Source organism: Merops nubicus, unplaced genomic scaffold (genome assembly GCF_000691845.1).
Source record: "Merops nubicus isolate BGI_N331 unplaced genomic scaffold, ASM69184v1 scaffold17009, whole genome shotgun sequence".
Lineage (NCBI taxonomy): Eukaryota > Metazoa > Chordata > Aves > Coraciiformes > Meropidae > Merops > Merops nubicus.
The window spans coordinates 1-24,250 of NW_008630355.1; the positions used below are offsets into that span (position 1 = coordinate 1).

Below are 24,250 nucleotides of genomic sequence, written 5' to 3' on the forward strand. Positions count from 1 at the left end.
CGGCCGGAGCGGGCCGAGGAAAACTGACGGGAGAGCGCCGAGGGGAGGAGCGGGGTCGCCGGTCTTTCAAGCTGGATTTTCTTTCGGGTTTTCTTAGAAGCGAGAAAGGCAGCTCGTGGCGGCAGAACTCCTGGCACCGCCGGGAGCGAGTCCTGCTGGGGCGCGTCCGAGGGCTCCTGTGACTTTGGGGTCCGGCTGGGTGGGAAGATGGGATAACGGGTGTGGGGTGCCCGGAGCATCCCTGAGCCTGCTGCTGCTGGTGCGAGAAACCAAACAGAACAGAGGAATGTTTACGCTGTGGTGCGAAGCGCTTAGTACCTGCTGATACCTACAAGGGTGTTCCTGTGATCCCGAGTGCTCTACGTGCCAAACGTTATATTGGGAAGCCTAACTAAATGTGACACTTAGGATTTTTGGAAAAGATGTGCTCTCTTTTTTACGTAGAAAGAATGGATGTAGGTGATGTGATAGCTGTTGTTAACCAGCCATATAAACTGACACATCTTAATTTTTTTTTGTAGGTGTGTTGATTTTGATTTTATGTACTGAAAGCTGAGCCTTCCTCCTCCAAGATGGCATTTGTGTCAGCACAAGGGCCTACGGTAGTGGACCAAACCACTTTGATGAAAAAATACCTTCAGTTTGTGGCAGCTCTTACAGATGTCAATACACGTAAGTTTTTTTTAATCTCTCGAAAGTTACAGTTCTCCAATACATTGTTTCACAAATGTTGCAGTATTGTTTAGACAGTTGATAAATGTGTTGAATTTGCTTTGAGTTTTGGTTTTTAAAGAAGCAAAGTGATGAGTAAAACTTTCATGAGCCAAAGTGAGGAAGCTGTGTGTGTGTGCAGTTGTGTGAGGGTCGTGTGTGAGAATTGTGTGCCTTGTAATTGGGTGATGATAGCTGAACTGATAAGATCTGATTGCTTCTTTGATCAGTGACACTGGTGTTATCCTTCATGACTGCAACTTTACATTTAATTATTTTGCTTGAACTTCCATTTTCAGCTGATGAAACCAAATTGAAAATGATGCAAGAAGTCAGTGAGAATTTTGAGGTAAATAAAAAAAAGCCCAACCCCTCCCAAACAACAAAACCCCACCAAAGCCCCCAAGCTTTCTGTAATGGCAGAAATGTCTTTCTTAATGTATATTGGTCTGATTTCTGATGTTATGTGGCTAAAATATTAGTATATTATGACTTATGATTTATATTGTCATTGATTTTAGGTTTGTATTTAGAAAATAGCCTGGTTATTGAAGAATTGTAACATTTGGATTTAGAGAGCTCCTTCATTCTCTAATCTTTATTCAGTAAGCACTTAAATAAACATTAAGTAATAGATTTTTTTTCCCCATTTTGTTGAATGATGTGAGGTCTCTGTATTTCGTAGAATCATAGAATGGCTTAGGTTGGAAGGGACCCTAGAGATCATCTGCCCATGGATCCCTTCCAACCTAAGCCATTCTTTGATTCTCCCTGTCATGAACAGGGACATCTCTCAACTAGACTAGGTCGCCCAAGGCCTCAAAAATTTTATTTAAAGCTTTCTTTTTTTTTTTAGTTCAAATGTGTATTGTGCCTTCACAAAACAGAGTCCCCTCTGATTTCTCGGAGTAGTTCAGTGGTATAGCAGTGAGGGAGGAGATGTCAGATGTAGAATTGATGGCAGGAGTGGAGATGGGTCCAGTGGCATCTTTTCCATAGTGATGGGCCATCAAGTTTGTGTGAGCAGCAGAAAGTGAGACACAAATTAGACCAACTCTGTTAGCAGAAATCATGCTTTTGTTGAGTCCTTTGTTATCATGTATCTGTTCTGAAATGATAGAGAACTTGTTATTTTGGAGAATAAATTCAAGATCTTAGAATCACTGTAATTCCCTGTATCTATTTTTTAGTCATGTTGTGACATAAAATAGAAAATGTAACCACTGTAAGGTAGTCTGTCCTTACCACATTCTAGTCCTGTTAATGACTTTGGATATTTTTGAGTAAGCCTTATGCAAAGTTGCATCCAACAGATGCTGGATGTTGAAAGCTTTTTAGTTTGATTTTAGTTGTTTCTGATTTATTGATGCAATTTCCTGTCCAGTGATGATTTTTTTTTTTTTTTTTTTGCTCAGGTTAATAGGGTGGAGTAACACATTTAGAGCTGGTGTAACTGCATTATATGAGAAACAAAGTTAAAAGGCTTAATGCTTGTTTAGTGTGTGTAAGTAGATGTCTATGCCAGCTCTGCAGCTATATGCACATGGAGTGAGCAGAGCTTCATACTGCCATAAGTAACCATCTAAAAATACTCTTGTGTGGTTTAGCATCCGTTTTAAGTTGACCTGCTATCTCTGAAACAATTTGCTATCTAAAAAAGGAGTAGTTTTAGCAGCTTGGTCTAGTAACCTGTGTAGAATCTGAAGGCCTGGTTGATTCTCTTTGCTCTTGCCTTCAGCAGAGAAGAACTTGTTCAATATTTGTTTTGATAATGTTCTCTTGGAACTCACTTGGTTCTGTAGCATGATGCCACATAAAGAGGTGATGACTTATGCTAAAGTAGTTTTATTTGGTGGAAAGTACTTGAGGGAGCACGAGGAACCACTAGTACAGTTTTAGTTTCTTTTTTTTCCTTTGGAGTTTTTTGGGTGGCCTTGCTGCATGTTGTTATGCTAGATAGTTTCTTTTCATCTTCTGCTTCCACAGCCTCTTTGCTAGCTCTTCTCTGTTTCCCACTTCAGCTTCCAATAGCTATAAAGTTCAGCATGTTTTATTTTTCACTTCAGGTGAAATAAAAAAATTAAAAAAATCATCAGTTTGTTGAAAGTGACAGTGTTCAAATTCTGTTGGCTGCACTGTTGATCTGGGTGTCTCCCCAGTTAGGGGTGGAACTGAACATTGATGGCTCTGGAGGACTTATTGAAGTGAAGTTTGAAATTGAGGTGCTTCCCCATAATGTTATCCACTTGACAGTACCAGTTGTTGGGCTAGTTGTTAGGATATTGTCCTGGCCCAGCAGAGAATATTGGTCTTCTAAACCAGTTTCTGGATGGAAATGTTTGATAGTTTTGAATCTTTTTTCTCAGACATTATTTGTCTGAGGGGGGATTTCTTCCTTCTCTATTTCTTCATAGAGATTTTTTGATTCCAGATGAGGTGAAAGGAGTATATTCATTGTCTCTCCAGACTCTGCTCTGGAGGAGGAAGCTTCCAAAATTGACTTCCGTTGCTGCTTCAGAGGTTTTGTGCCAGCAGTATAATAATGAACTGGTTAGAATAGTGGGAGTTTCTTATGTGGTTCAGAATAGCAATTCATAGATATCAGGAGTGCTGCTAGTTTTCCTACTCTTGGCTGTTTAGAGAAGATATTAGGAAGCTATTTTGAGAAATTTAGGCTGAGTTGGTGCAGATATGCTTTTCTTTAAATGGATTTGTGATCCCCTTTCCAAGGACGCGGCAATACCCGTTCCATTTCTTATTGGAAACCTTCCTTCCTTCTCCAAAGTAGGACCATTCTCATGACATAAAAGTTCAGGAGGTTAAGAGTATTTTAAAATTGGAAAGACTATGGGGAGGTGGAGGAGATACAGCAGACTTTCTGTGGAAGACCTTTGGTGTGAAGAGAAGATGGGGGTTAATCTGCTGTTGATGATATCCAGTCTTGTATTGTCCTGGTTCAGCCCCAGCTGGCATCTAAGCCCCACACAACTGCTCGGTCGTGGTGGGATGGGGGCAGGATTAGAAAGGTAAAAGTGAGAAGACTTGTGGGTTGAGGTCAGGACAGTTTAATAGGTAAGGCAAAAGCCACACACACAAGCAAAGCAAACCAAGGAATTCACTCACCACTGCCATGGCAGGCAGGTGTTCAGGCATCCCTAGGAAAGCTGAGCTCCCATTGTGTAATGGTTACTTGGGAATACAAACGTCATCCCTCTGAATGTTCTCCCCATCCTCCTTCTTCCAGCTTTAGACACTGTCACATGGCCTGGAATATCCCTTTGGTCACCTGGGGTCAGCTGTCCCAGCTGTGTCCCCTCCCAACTTCTTGTGCACCCCATGCCTCACTGGTGGAGTGAGGTGAGGAGCAGAAAAGGCCTTGGCTCTGTGTAAGCACTAGGCAGCAATAAGGAAAAGATTCCTGTGTTACCAGCACTGCTAGCAGCACAAGTCCAAAATGTAGCCCCAGACTAGCTGCTATGGAGAAAATTGACTGTATCCCAGCCAAAACCAGCATGTGTGTTTAAAATGTGCCCTTCTTATGACATCTGTCTGCTTTCTTGAGAGCTCTTGAGGTAAAAAACCCAGCTTTGTTTGCAGTATGCCTAGTGTAATGTGATTTATGGTTGCATGTTATGAAGTTGTACCATAGAGAATAGTAGTGGAAACTTTAAAAGAGGTGGCTTTATAAAACTTGCACGTTATGTCAGCGATAACGTGATCAACCCCTGAAATGCCTGGATAGATTTTTCAAAAGAATGCTGTGTTCTCATTTGTACCTTTTATTAAGGACCTGTATGTTTCTGTATCCCAAATACTTCAGAGAGTTGCCTTACAACACATACATGAACTACAGCTGAGTTTCAAAATAAACCTCACAGTGGCCAAGTTAGAGGTTTTTTTTTTTAAGGCATGTGGAGCAGTTGCTTGCTCATGTAATATTTCTTCTGACTTCACAAGTGGACGGTAGTGCAAGATTGTTTTCACAGTGCAAAGTACTGCTCAGTGTGGGTGATCTATTTGCAGCAATAACTAAAATCTCAGTTTGACAGTGGCTGAAAATTCTTGGGGGTCCTAGAGAGGTGAAATGTGAATGTGTTTGTCAGTCTTTCGTGTTCAAGAACATCTACAGCATTTTGGTTGGCTATTTTTTCCATTTAAAGTAGCTCGGTGTTATGCCACTTTTATTTTCTGTGTGACATGAAAATGTTAAAGTAGAAAAAGAAAATTATATTTCAGTCTGCTGGAATTGGAGGAAAGAGATTTTGTTTTTGTTTGTTTCACTAGTGTTTCACTCTGTAGTGTGCCAGCAGATGTGTAATAGCTCTATCTATTAAAAAGTCACTGAAAATGTTTAATGGTGTCTTTGGATGTAACTTACCATCATCTGTGTAATGTCTGTGTTATCTCTCCCCTCATTTGAAATTTTTTTGTCTCTTTTTAATTAGAATGTGACATCCTCCCCTCAGTATTCTACATTCCTGGAACACATCATCCCTAGGTTTCTCACCTTTCTACAGGATGGAGAAGTTCAGTTTCTGCAGGAGAAGCCAGCACAGGTAACCTGTGGAGCATCTCTTACTTCTTTGCAGTTTGTGCAGTAGACCACTCGTTTAGTCAAGGTACTTGATCAAACTGATGAACCGATTTATGTATAGACTTTGCTGTTAAAAATAGATGTTATCTGGAGTAAGATTGAAGAAGTGTAGTTTCTAAATAAGTTACTTACAAACTTTGCAGATCTGGGCTTTTATGAAAACCAAGGTGCAACAGAATTGGCTTTCACTGAAGTATGACACATTGTTATGAATCACTGGCTTTGCTGTAGCATGAAAGGCAAAAGTTGAATCTATGTTGTTAAATACTTGAAACTGAGTTCCTTAAAAAAGTGATAAGTTGCATTTTTCACCTGTAAATTTGTTAAATTTGCTTTACTCACATATGTGGGTAGTAGGAAGCATTATGTGTTTGTATATACAGAGTATGTCTACACAAAGTAAAATATGTTTTTCTTTCTAAGTTTACAGAAGTGTTAACCTGAAAAGGTCTTACAACCAATTTTTTCTTGTGGGCTTTTAAAAAGTTTTATAATATCTTTAATTTTCTCCTCCTTTTTATAGCAACTCCGAAAGCTAGTGCTTGAAATAATCCACAGAATACCAACAAATGAACATCTTCGTCTTCATACCAAAAATATCCTGTCTGTGATGTTTAGATTTCTAGAGGTATTTTTTTCTTTTCTCTTAGAAGTGTTTCAAATTTTCAGAAAGATTTTCCTTTTCTTTCTGAACTTCAAGAATTGCTGGGCGTAGAGTTTTAAACAGCTGTGCTTCTGGAGCGAGAGTGGAAGGGCATTCTGTGTAGGCTTCACCAGTGTGGTATCTTGCTATCTACAGGTTTTCTGCATGTTCTTCTTTGCCCCTGAGGAACTTGGATTTTACAAATACAAGGCACTGTTCTCATGCTAAACAGGGCTTCATTCATGAACACTTCTGAAAAGCGCAGATACCTTACTCTAGGGACTTTGTTTTGTTTCTTACTTGGAGTTGAAATCATTGTAATTTGAAGTTCACAGAAAATAACCTGCTCTATGTGGGGGTGTCTTGGTGTGTAAATAGCCCCACATGTCTTTCTGTGGGGCATTAGAAGCAGGTGTAGAGTGGTTGAAACTTCTGTTTTCTATTCCAGTAGGGCTGAATTTAATTCTAGCCATATAAGGCTGCAAGGTAAAGTTATATCAAAATAAAGGCATGTTGCTTATGCAAATTCATGTAAATGGGGCACTTGTAGGTTGCTGAGATGAGTACAATTTACAGGGTTTGGAGTACATACAGAGTAGTTGAGGAATGCAGCAGTAGGCTCACCAGAACTTCTCTTTTTTTTTTCAGACAGAGAATGAAGAAAATGTCCTGATTTGCTTAAGGATAATTATTGAATTGCACAAACAGTTCCGACCAGCAATCACTCAAGAAGTAGGTCATAAATCTTACAGGGTATAGAAGTTACTGCCATGCTCTTCAGAATTGTTTTTTTCCAGTGCATTGGTTGGTTGTTTTTTTTCCCTGCTGTCCTTTCACATTGGCTGACCCATTGTGGTAACCATGTATTTAATTTTTTTTTTTTTTTTTTTTTACTTTAAAGTAATTTTTAAAGGAGGATTTCATAGTGCTAGTACCCTTGGGAGAGAAAAGGCTGCTAAAGCCTAGTTATATTTGCTCTAAGTGTTTTTGGGAAATATGATTAAACTAAGGAATAAAATTCCCACAGAATGGAAGAGAATTGGTGCCTTTTTGGTTTGTGAAGGGAAAATCCCTGGAAAGGAATATTATGGTTGTCTCCCTCCCTGCCCTTCTCTTCTGTGACTCTTGAAGAAGTATTTGCAAGGTTACATTTTCAGTCTGTTGCTTTCCTTGATTTTCTCCTTGGAATACTTAGTTGGTTTCATAGAATCATAGAATCAATTACTTCAATAATACTGTGTTGGAACTATGTTGAGATGATAAGTAAATTGGATTCTTTCCCAGTGCAATTTGACTTAATATTGGCAGAGCAGAAGGAACTGGAATGCTTTCAGATTTGTTTTAAATATAATGAAAAGTATATTCTAGTGGTGACTAAAGATTCTATGTAATTACTGTTAATACAGAGATTTAAAACTTTTTTTTTTTTTTTTTTACCAACTCCTTCCTACCTAGATCCATCATTTTTTGGACTTTGTGAAACAGATTTACAAAGAACTTCCAAAAGTAGTGGTAAGCTTTTTATTTCTTAAGTTGCCCTTGCTGTAGTCAGAAAGCTAATTTTTATTTCTTAACTTTATTCCTAAAAGATACCACCTATCACTAGATAATATCTAGTGATACAACATAAATGTAGTTTCATTAAAAGTATTTAACAGAAATATGTCTGAAAATGGAGAAATTTCATTGTTTTAATTGGAAAACCTTCTGTTTGTAGCATGGTATTACTAGTAAGAGAAAACTGAGGTAAACTTACACAATAAAGCACCTGTCAGTTGACTGCAGTGGTGACCATGTAGTCACATGGGTTTTGTGTGAAGGAAGGGTGAAGTGATGCACTTCCCAGCAGTTAGAGCTCTTCACTGTGCTTGATCTCTGTGGCGGCCATTGCCTGCTCTTCCTCGCTCACACAGAGCATCTGTTCAGATGGGTTTTTTAGCAAAAGAATCACCTGTTATGGGGAAAAATTATATGGAGGAATCCTAATGAGATAAATGGCCTTTTGACTATTACTAGCATGGTGTTTTTCTTCTGCTCTTTGCTTGTAGAATCGGTATTTTGAGAATCCTCAAGTGATTCCAGAGAACACTGTCCCTACTCCTGAAATGGTTGGCATGATCACAACAATTGTGGTGAAAGTAAACCCTGAACGAGAAGATAGTGAAACGAGAACAGTGAGTATTCCAACTGCCCTTTAACTAGGAGACTGTATCACAACACACCAAATGGTAAAGGCAGGTAAAGGTGACAGGCTTGCTTTCTGTTTGTTTTACTTATCCAGATTTATTTGTAGTAGCTGGCTGAAACTTTCAGATATTTTCTATTCAGCTCTAATTACAGATTTTTTTGTTAAATGTAATATCCAGTATAGTTTAATATGATTAATTTAATATAATACAATGGTTTTGTGCTTTTAAAAATGTTATTGCTAAATATAGTGCTATTAAAATTAGCAGTTTCTTTAAAAATGTATTTCAAATACTTTTTTGAATTACTAATTGAATCACTTATGAAACGTGTTCTTTCTTTCAGCATTCTATAATTCCAAGAGGATCTTTATCTCTAAAGGTCTTGGCTGAGCTACCAATTATTGTTGTTCTTATGTATCAGGTTAGTATGCTTCAGTATTTTGCAGGGAAATATTTCTTGTGGTTTGTGTAACTTCTGCTGGCTAAGGGATTGGTAGAAATGAATGCAATGTATTTTTGAGATTAAAATAAAAAAAAGTCTGCACAGCACAAAAGAAACCACTGCTGAGTTTTTTTTCTGATTAGCTCTCAAGTTGATTGTGGTGTGACTTTTATAATTTTTTTTTTTTTTAAGCTCTACAAACTGAACATTCACAACGTAGTAGCTGAATTTGTGCCCTTGATTATGAACACTATTATAATACAGGTTTCTGCTCAAGCAAGGTAAGAGCCTTTTAACAGTATGTTGATGATATTTGGGATAAAATACTTAAACCTGCTATTCAGTATTGCCCAAAATATTTTTGTCTTACATCCTGTGATTTTTTTGTTTCTAGACTTACTGCTTTTAATTTCAAAAGTAGTAATGATTATTTGACTTAAAATTGTTAAGTTTTGAAGGTGAAGTAATTGGCAAATCTTAATATTTCCATCACGTGTCCCTGTTAAAATCCATAGTTGTGCTGTAGGTCCCAATTTATTATTTGATAATGCATTTTTTAAAATAGTTTCTGACAGAAATCCCTGTTACCACAGACAATACATGACAGAGACAAGGATACTTAATTGTTCCCATAGTACCAGTAGTACATTTTTGCTCTCAAGGTATAGCTTCATTGAAGCCTTGTGATGTTGCAGATAGGGCACTGCTTTTTCTGCATGAGAGAGGAGCAGCAAATGGTGCTGAGCAGGGCAGCAGAGTAACATCACTGTCTCTCCCTGTCTGTCCATCTGAATAAGTCTTTGAAGCTTGAGAGAGACAAGTGTGTGGGAAGGAATATTGCTGGGAGGAAAATAATTGCCCCAGTTATGGGAGCAGAGGCAAATGTTTGCTCATGTACTGGTTTGGATTTTGGTAGAAAACTGGAAGTTGTATGGCAGCCTCCTGGCTGTGCTTTTCTGCTTAGAGCGTGGGATGCTGGGAATTTGAATGGCAGAGAGCTTGCTGAAAATGAGCTTTCCGGTGATTTTATTTCCTTATGAAGCAAGAACCTCACCACAAGATATAATTTTGAAGTTTCTGTGTATTTTCTGAACAAAAGTACTAAAGAGGAGGGATGTTATAACCACTGTTCAATTTCATTTCAGGCAACATAAACTTTATAACAAAGAATTGTATGCTGATTTCATCGCTGCTCAAATTAAAACCTTATCTTTTTTGGCTTACATCATAAGAATTTACCAGGTAGGTTGTATTTTTGTTGTTTCTTACTCTTGGAGCAACAAATTTCTAGGTGCTTTATGGGAGGCAAGTGACCAGCACGACTGCAGTGCATCAGGGATTGGAGAGAAGAGCATTTGTGTAGCAGATCTGAAGATAGGGCTATACTGGTTGTAGAGAGTTGTCCTTTCAGAGTTATTCTCATGTGAATGCAAAATAAAAATGTGCTGTTTCCCCTGCCCCAGGCATTTATGGAATGGCTGTTGTAGTTTTAAAAATAGTCTTCTTGAAGAGAAGTGAAGACAAGTGAATTTTCATTGAATGTTATTTTACAAATGTAAAGCAAAGCTTTAGAATAAAATGTCATAATAATTGTATTCATGTTACTTTTTGCTGTAGGAATTAGTTGCTAAATATTCTCAGCAAATGGTGAAAGGAATGTTGCAGTTGCTCTCCAATTGTCCAGCTGAGACAGCACATCTCCGGAAGGAGCTTCTGATTGCTGCTAAGCACATCCTGACAACAGACTTGAGGAGCCGTATGTAGTGCTTTAAAAAATGTGTCTATAAACTGGAGAGTTTTCAACTGTTTCTGTGTTTTGAGTCATACAGTTTATTTCTTTTAGACTATTGCATACTTTTACATACTTTTGATTGTTTCGGGAGTGGGTGGGATTTTTGTTTCTTTTTTTCTCTTTCCTTAAAAAAAAAACCTAAACAAACAAAAAAAAACCCCCAAATATCTGACTAACTTAGTGTCTCTATTAGATGGATAAATAGCAGTGTGAACTCAGCAAGTCATTGCCCTTGGGCAGCTGGCTGGTGTTTTACCATGTGTTGATAACACAACCCTCCAGCCCTGTTCTCGGCTACTTGGGAGCCCCAGACTGGATGCACTGGAGGAAATGCTTAGGAATGTTACAGTGAAGAGGGAATATGGTACTGCAGAAGGGATAAGGAGTGTGAAGAAGAGGAGAAGTGGCATATAAAATATATGGAAATCTGTAGAAGATAAATTTTCAGTCATTCTGCTGGTGCAATTCAGCTGATTTGGGAAAATGAGTGTTGAGGGAAGCATTGCATGTTTGTGGGTCTTACCAGTGGCATTTTTGTTCTCGGTGAAATAATCTTTCAAACTAAGTCTCGCTCTTGTGTGTTGATTGAGAGTTGAGGAATAATGCATGTATCTTACTGTGATGTGTTTTGTCTGTGTGGAACTTCATTTCTGATTCCTAAAAGAAAGAGCAGAGGTGAAACTGCACTTGCTCTCTTGACTGTTAGCACTGTAAAGCCTGCCCCTGTCTAAGAAAACTTCATATCAGCAAAATGTGGTATGCACATACATATAAGATGGGGGTTTTAGAACTTGGCTTAGAAGATAGAATTAAAATAAAATTTAGAAATGTATCTATTTTCATCCCTATTAAGCTATTTCTTTTGAGAATTTTGTATGAGATGTTCCTTTCAAAATCTAGAATTGTTTACACCGTTTCTGAATTCTAGTGAATGAATATTGTGAATATTTCTTAATTTCAACCTAAAATATTCTTGTGTTCTGAAGCTTAATGAGAGACTTCAATCAGTGGTCTGGTGTCAACAGTTTATCATTGATTGCTTTGCTTTCATTTCTCTTACTAGTTCACATTAAGAGTAATAGCACAACACAGGAATGTTAATGTTAAATGTGTTCAATATGCACAAACATTGTTCTTCAGTTTGCATTTCTTTTGCTTTTTTTCCATCCTCAGTTTTTGTATCTCAATCTCTGCTAACATTAGTGCATCTAACTCTAGTTCCTTTTTTTGAAACAGTGGTTTGATGATCAAAGGTAGTTCCTTTCCAACCACCTTTTTGACTCAAATTTTTTCTCCACAGTATTATTTGTTGGCTATGACTGAGTTTATTCTCGTATCATCACTGCTCTGGTGGTTGCCTTGTAAAATAATGGATTGGCTTTGCATCTAGAATCTTGATTCTTGTTCCTTATTTGCTTCTTGCTCTGTATGTCTTCCAGATCTCTACCTGGCTCAAGAAACAGTGCCAGTTGTCTCCTTTTCCTTTCTATTTTTGGAGAATATGACATTTTCTTAAAGCAAAGGCAGCTGCTACATTGTCCCTTTCCTTTAAGTGGACCTCGCTGGTTCCTTGTTTGTTTCAGATTTCATTCTGAAAATGCTGGATTTTTATCTGTAATACTGTTTGGAAATCTGTGGAGAATGAAGGTTGCTGGATGCTCCTCTTTCTCTTTGACTTTTTGCTCATTTATTAATAAGTTTGTTGCATTATTAGGAGACAGGACAGTTAATCCTTCCTGCCATTTCCATCATCTGTCTTAGAGTGACCTAATCAATTCCATCAACTTGTTGATTTCTATATTTAAGAAGCAAATGGTTCTTTGGTCTTGCTTTGCTGCTTGATTTTTATTACTGACATCTCTTTGTTTCCTGGACTCCACGTTGCATGTATTCTGCATTATATTTTGGGCTAGAGCTTGTATGATAAAATGCCAGTCAAACCAGAGTTGTGTTCTATAGTGTTGCCCAAACTTCTTCCCAGTAGCTCATTAGTTACATTTTAAAAGTTCTGCAAAGTTGAAAGTACTGTAAGTGTTTTGTCTTTCCAGATGTAACTGGTTTTGTCATCTCAGTGCTGTGGCTTTGACTGTGTACTGCAGTGTTACTTAAGGGGCAAATGTCAGTGAAGCTCATAGTCAGAAGAGGTTAACTGAAAGTTCCCTTGTGAATGACACTTGCTTTTCATAAGCTTCAGGAATTAGTTTTGTAATAAAACCACTTTTTGACCTAGGTTGAACTACCTAAGTTAAGCAGTTTGATGGTTAACTATCTTATTTTGATAATTTCCTTTGCCAATCATTATGTATGGCTTTCTCTTTAATTTTTTTTTTTTTAAATTATAGAATTTATTCCATGTATGGACAAGCTGTTTGATGAATCTATACTAATTGGCTCTGGATATACTGCCCGAGAGACACTGAGGTATGACAGGAATAGTTCGCTGACTGCCTGCCAGGGCTGATTCCTTTCAGGGCTTATTATGACAATATCTGTATAGGTTCCTGAATCTTTCCTTTAAGTAACTAATTTGATTATATTCTAATATTGGAAGGGCTCCTGCTGCTGTGAAGAGTGGTTGTTATTTAACACTTTGATGGTGCAGCATGGTGTAGGGCAAAATGGGATAAATGGGTGAATGGGAATTCACAACCAAAACAGTGGTCACAGTGAAATCAACTTGGTATCTTTTCAGCATATCATGAAATCTTGTGTCCAGGGTGAAATCTGAATGAAAATTAAACTGTTTTGTCAATACGTACCTTAAAACTTACTCCTTTGCAATTGAAAAAATTAAATGGGAAGATTACTTGCTTTGTGTCTTCAATAGTGTACTAGTTTTTTTAGCTGCTTTTGCTGACCAGAGTGAAATATGTGAACTAGGAGAATGATTTCCTCTTGCTTAAGTATCTGCTGTACCCTGTTGACAACATGGTTTAAATTTTGAAATACTTGCTCTACTAGATACTTAAACCTGGTATTTGAAAAGAATTTTTTTAAAAATTTATCAGTTTTCCTAACCACTTCTGAAATCATGAACCGTCAGTGATTAATTGTGAAACAGCTTAGCAACTGTGCTTAAAGTGTTGCTTAAAACATGCCAGTTTGTTTTTAGCTGTATGTAGATGAAAATATGTGCTGGGGATATTCAGTAGTGGGGGGAGAAATATCAGAGGGATAATGTTAGTGTTGTGGGACAGATTCATACATTTTTGGTTAGATTGTAGAGGTTATGATTCTTTTGTGTAATTAAAAAAGTCTTGTGAACTCTGGATTTGAATATAAAAATAGAAAATTTGGATTTAGAATCTTGGAAATAGCTCCAGGTAGTAATTATTTGTTAAGTCTAATTAACAACAATTATAATTATCCTCAATATGTTCTCTTCATTTCTTGTTTTCACTGATAGACCACTTGCATATAGTACCCTGGCAGACCTGGTACATCATGTCCGTCAGCATTTACCACTCAATGATCTCTCCCTTGCTGTCCAGTTATTTGCCAAGAACATTGATGATGAGTCGTTGCCTAGCAGTATCCAGACAATGTCTTGCAAGCTTCTGCTAAATCTGGTAGACTGCATCAGGTCTAAAAGCGAACAGGAAAATGGAAATGGTAGAGATATTCTTATGAGAATGCTGGAGGTATTGATTTGTTTAAAATATTTGATAATAAGTTAAATATCCTATTTTATAGTATGTTGTCAATCACGTTTGACTCTCGGCTTCAGAAATGAGAATATGTAGAAGCAGTCAGCATGCTGTATTTCATTTCAGTACATCAGAAGGGCTTTTTAAAATGCTGTGCCTTGGGGACAGTATCTCAAGTATATTCGAGATGTTTTGCCATCTTATTCAGTGACTTGTTTCAAAGCAGGAAACAATGTCTGTGGTGCTGAGGATGGCTTAACAGTTACTTTTTTTTTTAATTTCTGTTAAATTTTACTTGTAATCCCATTTCCTCCCCACTTAAGAGTACATACAAATGGTATTTCTTTTAATGCCTTCTAGTTACTTGGTTTTTGGTTTTGAAATCCTGAAAGAAGATTATCTTATAGGTCCTTTGCATAGCCTAGTAAAATCTGCAAAATATGAAAAATCTGCACTTCCAAGACCTACTGGTCCATTTTAAGGATCTTCTTTATATGGTAGATTTGGGGGGGAGAGCTGTTTTGTTTTGTTGTTATTTTTAAAAATCAGAGATGCTCTTGAAAAGGTTCATTACTGATGCAGTACAAGTGTAATGCTACCTGCTTGTTGCAGCCAAGCTGTTAATGGAAAAATGTTGCTTAGTGTTTTTCCTGCCACAACGTGAAGATGCACTCAACTGTAGAGTAAAATGCTTCTAGGGTAAATACTGTGTTAATAATCTCATTTTCGTAGGTGACAGCATTTCTTGAAATCTAAATGAAGCTGGTGTTAACACCAACTTTCATCCTAAATACAAGTGATGGTGCAAGTGAAAAATGTTGATGTTATGCATTGTAATGGGTCCTACATTCCAGATTTTTCAAATTGAAGTAGCTTTCTAGTAGGGTTTGTCTTCCAAATAAACTTTTACTTCTTGAAGTCTGTCATGTAGCACAATTGATTGGTAATTGGTTTAGCAAATTAAAATTTGTAATAATTTGTAAATTCAGAGAAGATATATCTAGGGAAGAAGAGAGTGTATAGAACTGTAGCAGTAGTGGGGAAATAACTGAGCAAGCCAAGTAGATCTAGACTTGAAAATCTGGAAAGTACAGAAAATTTTAAACTGAAATTCCCTGCGACATGTCCCTTGTTTAGTGTCAGCCAGGAGGCAGAGATGTTGAGAGACACTGTTCTGCAGGATTGACTGTGGCTTTTTAAACCTGATATGCTGCATAAAACTAAAACTTAACCTATAATTTATACATCTTTTAATACATCTGGCATACATGACGTACACATCTGAAAAATTCAGTGTTCTTGTGCTTAATAGTAAATATTTATAGACTGAAATATTGTTTTACTTTCAAGATGAATTCAAATAGGTTTTCATTTAAAATTAAGTAGAATTGTAGAGAGGTCCATTTTTTTAGTTGATTTTTTTATTAGTTTTCAGCAAATATATTTACTTTTGGAACTCATTAAAGTAAGCAAGCTTCTTTGTTGATACACTTAAAAATGTTTGCTGTCTTTTAAGTGACTTCAGAAATACCTAGATGTAGATTTTATTGTCCTTGATATGCTGACTTGAAGTATTAGTATTAAATTTAGAATGATTTTCAAAGAAGAAGCTAATTTTCTTTTTTCTTTCCCCTCCCTGTTCTTTCATTTGCCTTTCCTATTTGTGCCTTAGGTGTTTGTTCTGAAATTTCACACCATAGCACGGTACCAGCTTTCTGTTATTTTTAAGAAGTGCAAGCCCCAGTCTGAGCTTGGGGCGGCTGAAGCCGCGTTACCTGGGGTACCAACAGCAGCCAATGCAGCGCCTGTGCCTGTGCCATCCCCTGCCCCAGCCACTCCAGTGGCTCCTGCACCAGTACCTGTGTTTGAAAAACAAGGGGAGAAAGAAAAAGAAGATAAACAGACGTTTCAGGTCACAGATTGCCGAAGCTTAGTAAAAACTTTGGTCTGTGGTGTCAAGACAATCACATGGGGCATAACATCATGCAAAGCTCCTGGTGGTAAAACTGCATCATATTTAATTACATTTACAATTAAAACTCCCTAGCATGAAAGCAAATAGTATTTTTAACAGTTAACTCTTGTCTTATGTTTTATCTTCTTTCAGAAGCACAGTTCATTCCCAATAAGCAATTGCAACCTAAGGAGACTCAAATCTATATAAAACTGGTAAAATATGCAATGCAAGCTTTAGATATTTATCAGGTATGTAACCTGGCCACATAGAGCTTTTGTTTACAAAGTTACTGTGTGTTAGGTCTTTCAGTAAGGATTTATGTGTCAGCTAAAAGATAAATTTCACATGTAGTATATTTGCATTTAATTTCAGGACCACAGCTATTGGGAAATTTTATGAATTTCAAAGTACTTATCACTTAGAAGGAACAAATTATTTTCTTAGCAGCTGTTACTGTGTTTATGCAGGTCAGGCAGGACAGACTAAAAATAATTGTCTTCCATGTTGTGGATGAAATCTTTTCTTCAAAGAGATAGTTTAGCTGTCAGTTGAGGCATTCATGTGGCTGTTTATCTCCTGTAGTTACACAAAGTATGGATGAGATGTAAATGTACATGATTTAGAATGAAGTATCTTCACAAATACACTGTGATATCTCATCCTGTTGTCTTTTTCTACTTCTGATGGTGCTGAAAATACTTATTTTAGTATTTTTGTTGTCACTGTTGGCTGTTGTGCCCAGCTTCTAATTGTACACAGCTTACGTATGAAAGTGGTAAACTCTCATTTCTTTCAAAAGGTACTTTGAGACAAAAGTTACTCAAATTCTGTAAGCAGTGTATGTGTTTTCTCAATTGCTGTAGGTCCAAATAGCAGGAAATGGACAAACATATGTGCGAGTAGCAAACTGCCAGACAGTCAGAATGAAAGAGGAAAAGGAAGTGCTGGAGCATTTTGCTGGTGTGTTCACCATGATGAACCCTTTAACTTTTAAAGAAATCTTTCAAACTACTGTTCCTTATATGGTTGAGAGAATCTCAAAAAACTATGCTCTTCAGGTATTATGTTTTTGTTTACTTTTTTCAATTGATAATAAGCAGCATATAGAAAATAGCTCATGTCTTGGAGTATGTAAGGCTGAAGTGGACTTATAAATAATAACGTTGAAATTATCATACAAGCTTTGAAGCAGTCTATAAAAAATACTTTGTAAAGATGGATTTTCAAAAATGTTCCACACTAAGTGATGCAATACAAACACAATCAGTTCAATTTAGAAAATATGAATGGATTTTATTCTTGACAAATATTGAATGTTGTGGAGTTCTTGGTTTGTTCATGTGGTTGTGTTAATGTTCTACTGTTTCACAGAATGCAAGTCCTGTAATACACATTTAAAATGAAACTAAGCTTAAATATTTAATGTACATTCATGGAGGTGTTCTGCTGAGGATAATTTAAATCACTTGGGTAGCAGTGGAGGTGGTGAAAGAAATTTTTTTTTTTTTTTTTGGTGTTAAGTGGGTAGTGCATTTATCCCTCTGTTCTTATCATTACAGCAACAATAAGTCCTTTGTGGTTTCCTTTTACAGATTGTTGCCAATTCCTTCCTGGCAAACCCTACTACCTCTGCCCTCTTTGCAACAATATTGGTAGAATATCTTCTGGACCGACTACCAGAAATGGGCTCTAATGTGGAACTCTCCAATCTGTATCTCAAGCTGTTCAAGTTAGTCTTTGGCTCAGTTTCACTGTTTGCAGCTGAAAATGAACAAATGCTGAAGGTAAAGCTCGTTTGTGTGAAACCCAGAAATATCTGTTTTGACTTTAAATGTGTTCCTTAGATGTTTGAAGAAACTTAGAGTTGTACATTGTCTAACATTTGGTGGTCTTTTCACATTTGAACCACTAGTGATACATCTCAGTTTTTCTCCAAACTCCAAGTACGTTGCTTTATTCACAGAAACCATCTCTTATAAAAGTTTGCTTCATATCTGAAACTAAAGGGATGTCCTAATTCTGAGTAGAAATGACTGATATAAGCTTGTGGTCATCTTAGTATTGCTAAAAACCTGTGTAACTTCATGGTCAGGATATGTTTGTTTTCCTGCATAATTTTTTTTCCCCCTTTGTTTCCATGTTAATTGAAGACTTTTCCTTAGACTAGAATCACTTTTTTGTGTGTTGGTGAATCTTGTTCATTCATGTCGTATTCTATGAAGTATACCTCTTTAGTTAGATATTTCTGTGAAAAGTCTGTATTAAGGAATGCTGTTTTTCTCTATTGACAACATATTGTGTATGTATTCTGAGGATCTTTTTGTATCAAGGAAGATTGTTGCATTATTCAGGGAGTTTGGAAATACTGAGCTTGAAACAAGAGTATGCCTTTCTCATGAAAGTAACAGCTGCCTATATCCAGAAAAAAAACATTTAGATATTAATGAATAGTGCTGCTCTCATTTCTCTCTGTTTCTCTTCCTTTTACCTTAGAATAAACAGAATTTCTGATACAGGTAACTGTGATGATAATTTCTGTGTTTAATGATTTCTTATAGCAGGATTAGTTCAGTTTTCTGGGTAGATTATTTGAAAGATAAAACTAATATGAAACAATATTCACAAGTAATATGGAGCTCTGTTCATATAATCTTGCTTTAATTCCTCTAGTTTGTCATCAGAATCAAGGTCATTTGGATTTTATAAGCTGGAGATGCAATTTAAAGAGTGTGATTTACTACGTCTAGTTTCATGCTTCTGTAATGTTTTTTTGTTTCTGCAGGATTGATGATATGGGCCTTGGGTAGACAATTTAATTGAATGATGGAGGCTATTTGCAGCATTTGCATAGTAACGCAGGAAGCTCTTAGATGTTAATAAAATCCAGAATTGTGTCCTGTTTGTCCCTGGTCTGTGAGAATCCTTGTATTTATCAACTATTTTTAATGATTCCTGTGAACTGTTAATGTCTTCTGCTCTAGGCAGGCCACCAGTTCCATAATTAAGAATTAGCAATGGAGTTGGATGAGGAGTGCATTGGTATTGTGAAGTGTCTTCTTTTGGCATTCTGGCGATTCTGGTTTTTGCTACGCGTCCATCCTTAGGTTCTGTGGAGCAAATACTTTTTTATTGTCTCAGATTTGAAGAAGTTTTTTTATAAAGTTACTGCGTGGAGTAGCAGGCAGAATTGATCATTTGGTGGTTATGAAAGCAGGGTTTAGTTAATTAAAGAACACTCTGTGTTCTTGATGCTGTTCAAGTACATATTAACAATTTTTTAACAGTGGTGTAAAAGTAGTGTGATATCAAAGTACTTGGAATAGCTGAAGGTTTTTGATCTGGAAAACTTGTCTCATGCCAAACTTTTGTACAGTATGATGATAAATTTGGTATTTTATTAATCCTCAAGCTTTATTTTTTTTTTATAGCCACATTTGCACAAGATTGTCAACAGCTCTATGGAACTTGCACAGACTGCCAAAGAGCCCTACAACTATTTCCTGCTGCTCAGAGCACTGTTCAGATCTATTGGAGGAGGCAGTCATGATCTGCTCTACCAAGAATTCTTGCCACTGTTACCGAACTTACTGCAAGGTAGAACAATACCTTATTTCCCTATCCCAGTTTTCTGATCTTTCTATGTAAATAGCATTAGTAAAGTTGCATTGAGTAATATTAAAAAAAACCAAACAAACAAACAAAAAAAAAACCAAAACCAAAACCAACAAAGCTAAGGCCCTAACTCTGATAAGTACCTTCTGATTTTGCTCTTAGCAGTTGAATAAGTATCTTGAATGTGGTTTATTTTCATTTACTATCATCTGCTTCAGGCTCCATAGTTTTGGCTGCTTCACAATTTCTGCTGCTTGTTTTTCTTCTCATTGTGAGGCTTTTTTTTTTTTTTTTTTTGCTGGGGGTAACTTTGTTAGCATAAAGCAGTGGGGGACAGCAGCAATAGGAGGAGCAGTGTTGCCAGGCCATCAGTGGTTTTGTGGAAGAATGTTACCAAGAAGCTTTTGTTGTCCTGTGGTTGAGGGTATGTGTGTGCACCTGCAAGTGCATGATAAATGGAATTGCAAGTCGTGGCAGTTTGGGAAAAGAAAAGGTAATAACAATCAGGTTGATTAATTGAGCATTTTTGCAAGGACTGTGTTCCAGAGATACTGACAATGAGCAAGGAAATGTGTAGAGCTCCTTAAACCTAAAAAGAAACTAATGGGAACAATTCCAGGAACATGAAATTCTGTGATTCCCATCTACAGCTGTAGGGGTAATTTTTATTGTAGCTAGCAAATATGTATGTTATCCATAAACCATTATATAAAATGCCTACCAGTGTAGAAGAGCTAGCTAGGTTTATGGAATATAAGAAAATGTAATGGGGAGAAAAATAAGTTGGGTAATATGCTTAGTCTGTGTGGGACAAAACATGTACTTGAAATCATTTAATTTCTTTTCAGGATTCTAGATATTTAAAAAAACTTGTTTTATGGATTTTTTTAATTGCTGCAAGGCTGAGGTTGGAGTCACATTATAGTTTTCTGGTTTTCATCCATGGTATTCAAATACTACTTTGAGTCTAAAATTTCAGAATAGGTGTAGATACTCTTTTTTTTTCTGTATGCATGTACCTACAGAAGCATTCACTGCATAAAGTCCTTAGATGTAAGTTGTAACTATGGAAGGTATTGTATTTTTTAAATGCACTGTTAATAGAACTGTGAATACAGAATAGAACTGTAAATACAGAATTTAAAAATGTCAGTTTGTTCTAAATTTGGGAAAGAGCAATTTTTAACAATAAACTGTGGATTGTCTTTCTTCTCTGAGTGTATAACTTACCAATGATTTTCAGGACTTAATATGTTGCAAAGTGGCCTTCATAAACAACACATGAAAGACTTGTTTGTGGAGCTCTGCCTCACTGTGCCGGTTCGCTTGAGCTCGTTGCTGCCTTACCTGCCAATGCTGATGGATCCCTTGGTGTCAGCTCTCAACGGATCTCAGACCCTGGTTAGCCAAGGCTTAAGAACCCTTGAGTTGTGTGTGGATAACTTGCAGCCAGACTTTCTGTATGATCACATTCAGCCTGTTCGAGCTGAGCTAATGCAGGTAAATATGTTGTTTCCTGTTAGACCACAAGAGGTCATTGATTCCCTAAATATTATTAGAAACATGTGAAACTTTGGTTATAAAACCTTTAAAAGTATGTTCTAAGAACCATACCAGTCGGATTTGTATGTAAAAGGCCAGTTGGTGGTGTACTGTTCCACTGAAAATTCTGAAAAACTTTAAAATTAATAATTTCTTCTTTACTCCCTGTTCAGGAGTTAAAGTTAAGACTTGAGACTCAATAGGAAGACTATTTGTGCTGAGTTGGTAGAGAAAATGATTAAAATTTGTTAGCTTTTCTTGTTTGTATTTTAAAAAATCAATTTCCTTTAACATATCATGATTGACAGCTATATGAACTCTTAAGTATGCAGTGAAGATGATGTGGCTGAAATTTTGGATGGTGTTTTAAGTGAGGCTATTTCCCTTAATACAGTGCTTACATACACTTTATATATAATAGTTACTTATTTGCTTTATGTTTTTCAAAACTATCTCAGAGGCAAATCCACATCAGTCTTAACTGGCTTGCTTTGATGTCCCCAGCCCTCCAAATTGTAATGTTGCTTGTCTAATATTAGTCATAAACATGAAATTGCATTTCAGTGTGGCAAAGATTTTGTAGCTGATCCCAGTCATCTAATCTAAAACCATATTTAGGACAAACTGGTTACAAAGTACTTGAACTGTTGGGAACTCTGACTGCTTTTATTCAGTCTAGATAAGTATTTTCTGGAAGTTATGTGGATCAATTAGCCAGATACAAAAATAAGTGTTTTCCTTGACCTTTTTTTACGTTACAACTTGAAAAAATTTTGAAGGGAGACTGATCTGATCATGTAACATTTAAAATGCTCACAGGCTTTGTGGCGTACGCTGCGCAATCCTGCAGACAGCATTTCTCATGTGGCTTACCGTGTACTGGGTAAATTTGGTGGAAGTAACAGGAAGATGTTAAAGGAATCACAGAAACTACAATATGTAGTCACAGAAATCCAAGGGCCCAGTATTACTATTGAGTTTTCAGATTGTAAAGCATCCATTCAGCTCCCAATGGAAAAGGTAAGGGCTTAAGTTACTTTCTCTGCTGAGAAGAAATTTTTTTTTTTTGCCTACTCAATATTTGTTTCTTACGGATTTTATGTTTGTTTGCTTCTAAAACCTTAAGGAAATGTATGGTATGTCTGCCAGTTCCAGATATGAGTTAATGATATCTAACATTATAGAAGTTACATAATTAAAAGTAAGTTTTAGGATCTCTTGCATACCTGATTTTTTTTTTTGTTTTGTTTTTAATTGTTTTTTCAATATCCCTTCAGTTAGACAAAGAGATTTCTATTTATGTTTTTATGAAGGAACAGAGTCAAAGGCCCAAGTAATTTTTGAGTTTCCAGACCTCGGAGGTAAAGGACAAAATGTTCTTTCAAAAATGATTGCAAATAGCTTTTTTTCACTGTGTAGGAATCAATTGAGTCTCCATATAAGGCAGGCAGACATATGCTAATTTCTTGTTTTATTTTGACATGCAAAAGTAACAGAAGTTTGCCAACTTGTTCTTTCTTTACTTTCCCTTTAACCTGTTGTATACACCACCCCAGAACCAGTAGACTTAAACATGCTGTTCTGCTTTTACAAAGTGATAGGAGGGGGAGCAGACATGGCACAAGTAAACTCTAGAAGTGTACTGCTTGGAAGAGGAGTGGGGATCTGCTCGAAAGCTGCCTATTTGTATTCTGAAGCATTCTAAAATTTACCATAGAAATTCTTCAGTGATGATTACTCTAATGACTCCAGTGATTTGGTTTTGTTTGTTGTCTCTAGGTTGAGTGTAGTACTTGTAGCTGCAAAACCACTTTATACTTGTATTGGCTTTCATCAGACAATCTCCATGTATCACAAGTGCTTAGTTTTCACTAATTACAGCAATCTAATCGGTGTCTGTGTCTTGGGATCCTGGAGTGAAGCTGAATTCTGAGTTAATTTAGCCTGTAGAATTTTAACACTTACCTTTTCAATTATACTTTCCTACGTAGGTATGATCTGAATGAAAATCTGAACAATTTTCTGTACAGGCAGGCTTAGAAATAGATTGGAAGAATTATTCTTAAAATTGCAGATAGCTTTACTTATTTCTCCTCTGTACTGAAACTGATGAGTTGAATAAACATAAATACTGTTAATCTCTGACATTTTCATATTCTGCTAGGTTCAATTCAAACCAAATTTTCCAAAATATTTATCTTACGTGTTGGTTAATGATCTGGAACAATCTTCAGCTTCTTGATGTTGACCAAGAACCAGTTTTGTCTGCTAAATACTCTGCATTTATAAAAAGGAAATGTCAAATTAAAAGGAAAAAGAAGTGGAATAAATTAAAAATGAGAAATCCGTGTTTCCTTTTAGTGCTTTGGTCATCTTCTGTGGTTTGTGTAAAACTCGTTGTTTTAATTGGTTATTCAAACCCATGGGATGACAGCTGGTTAGACCAGTAAGTGGAAAAAGAAAGAAAGGAAAGGAAAGAAGGAAAATGCCCACTTCTTTGTAGCAGACCCTTTTCCTGAGTAATGCTGTTTAAGCATGACTGTTTGTTTTTTTGTTTTACTTAATGCCCGACTTATTTGGTTTTAATATCTTCCTTTCTTTTTTTTGGGAAAGGATAGAGGTAGCTGGCTGTGTTTATATGTATGCACAAGAGAATTTTTCCCAAAAGTTGTACCCATCCTTTTCATCGCTCTCTTATATAAAGAGATTATTTGAATTATTCGCAAATGTATTAAAAAAAGTCTTCTTCTGAAGGAAGAGTACAATTTCCATTAAGTAAACAGTGTTTAGAAGTTGCTTAGAGGGACATTTCATCTTATGTGGTGTAGCTTTTGATTTGAATGAAAAATATGACGAAGTAATTTGTAAGATAGAACATTTTTGGTATCATTTATATATGTGTGCAAATGCATTGTATACCTGCAGTATATGGAGATTAGGAACAGCAGCTGTTGCTGGAGGGAACGCAAAGTAAATTTTCTCGACGAGGGAGAGAGAGAATGAAGGTGTACCTCACTCATGACTTCAAATGCTCTCTGACTGTGGAAATAAATATCTGGCATGAACCTTTGCATTATAAAACCACAGCAAATACCTTCATAGTCTCAAGTCCACTTTCCGA

The 24,250-nt window shown here is 36.6% G+C and overlaps 1 protein-coding gene across 1 annotated transcript in view; it reads left to right on the top strand.

Moving 5' to 3' along the window:
• Positions 1 to 572: 572 nt before the first annotated feature.
• The window catches only part of TRRAP (transformation/transcription domain-associated protein), a gene marked incomplete at its 3' end in the record, with an annotated part of 53,757 nt that continues 30,079 nt past the window's right edge, over positions 573 to 24,250 (top strand). Inside the window, exons 1-20 of the mRNA XM_008947272.1 lie at positions 573 to 672; positions 1,011 to 1,060; positions 5,157 to 5,267; positions 5,829 to 5,933; positions 6,597 to 6,680; positions 7,404 to 7,460; positions 7,997 to 8,122; positions 8,481 to 8,558; positions 8,772 to 8,860; positions 9,725 to 9,821; positions 10,197 to 10,335; positions 12,714 to 12,792; positions 13,778 to 14,012; positions 15,691 to 16,018; positions 16,126 to 16,223; positions 16,839 to 17,033; positions 17,568 to 17,759; positions 19,404 to 19,569; positions 20,831 to 21,087; positions 21,949 to 22,149. Coding sequence (XP_008945520.1) covers positions 573 to 672; positions 1,011 to 1,060; positions 5,157 to 5,267; positions 5,829 to 5,933; positions 6,597 to 6,680; positions 7,404 to 7,460; positions 7,997 to 8,122; positions 8,481 to 8,558; positions 8,772 to 8,860; positions 9,725 to 9,821; positions 10,197 to 10,335; positions 12,714 to 12,792; positions 13,778 to 14,012; positions 15,691 to 16,018; positions 16,126 to 16,223; positions 16,839 to 17,033; positions 17,568 to 17,759; positions 19,404 to 19,569; positions 20,831 to 21,087; positions 21,949 to 22,149 — 2,787 coding nt within the window. The remainder of the gene's footprint in view (positions 673 to 1,010; positions 1,061 to 5,156; positions 5,268 to 5,828; positions 5,934 to 6,596; positions 6,681 to 7,403; positions 7,461 to 7,996; positions 8,123 to 8,480; positions 8,559 to 8,771; positions 8,861 to 9,724; positions 9,822 to 10,196; positions 10,336 to 12,713; positions 12,793 to 13,777; positions 14,013 to 15,690; positions 16,019 to 16,125; positions 16,224 to 16,838; positions 17,034 to 17,567; positions 17,760 to 19,403; positions 19,570 to 20,830; positions 21,088 to 21,948; positions 22,150 to 24,250) is intronic.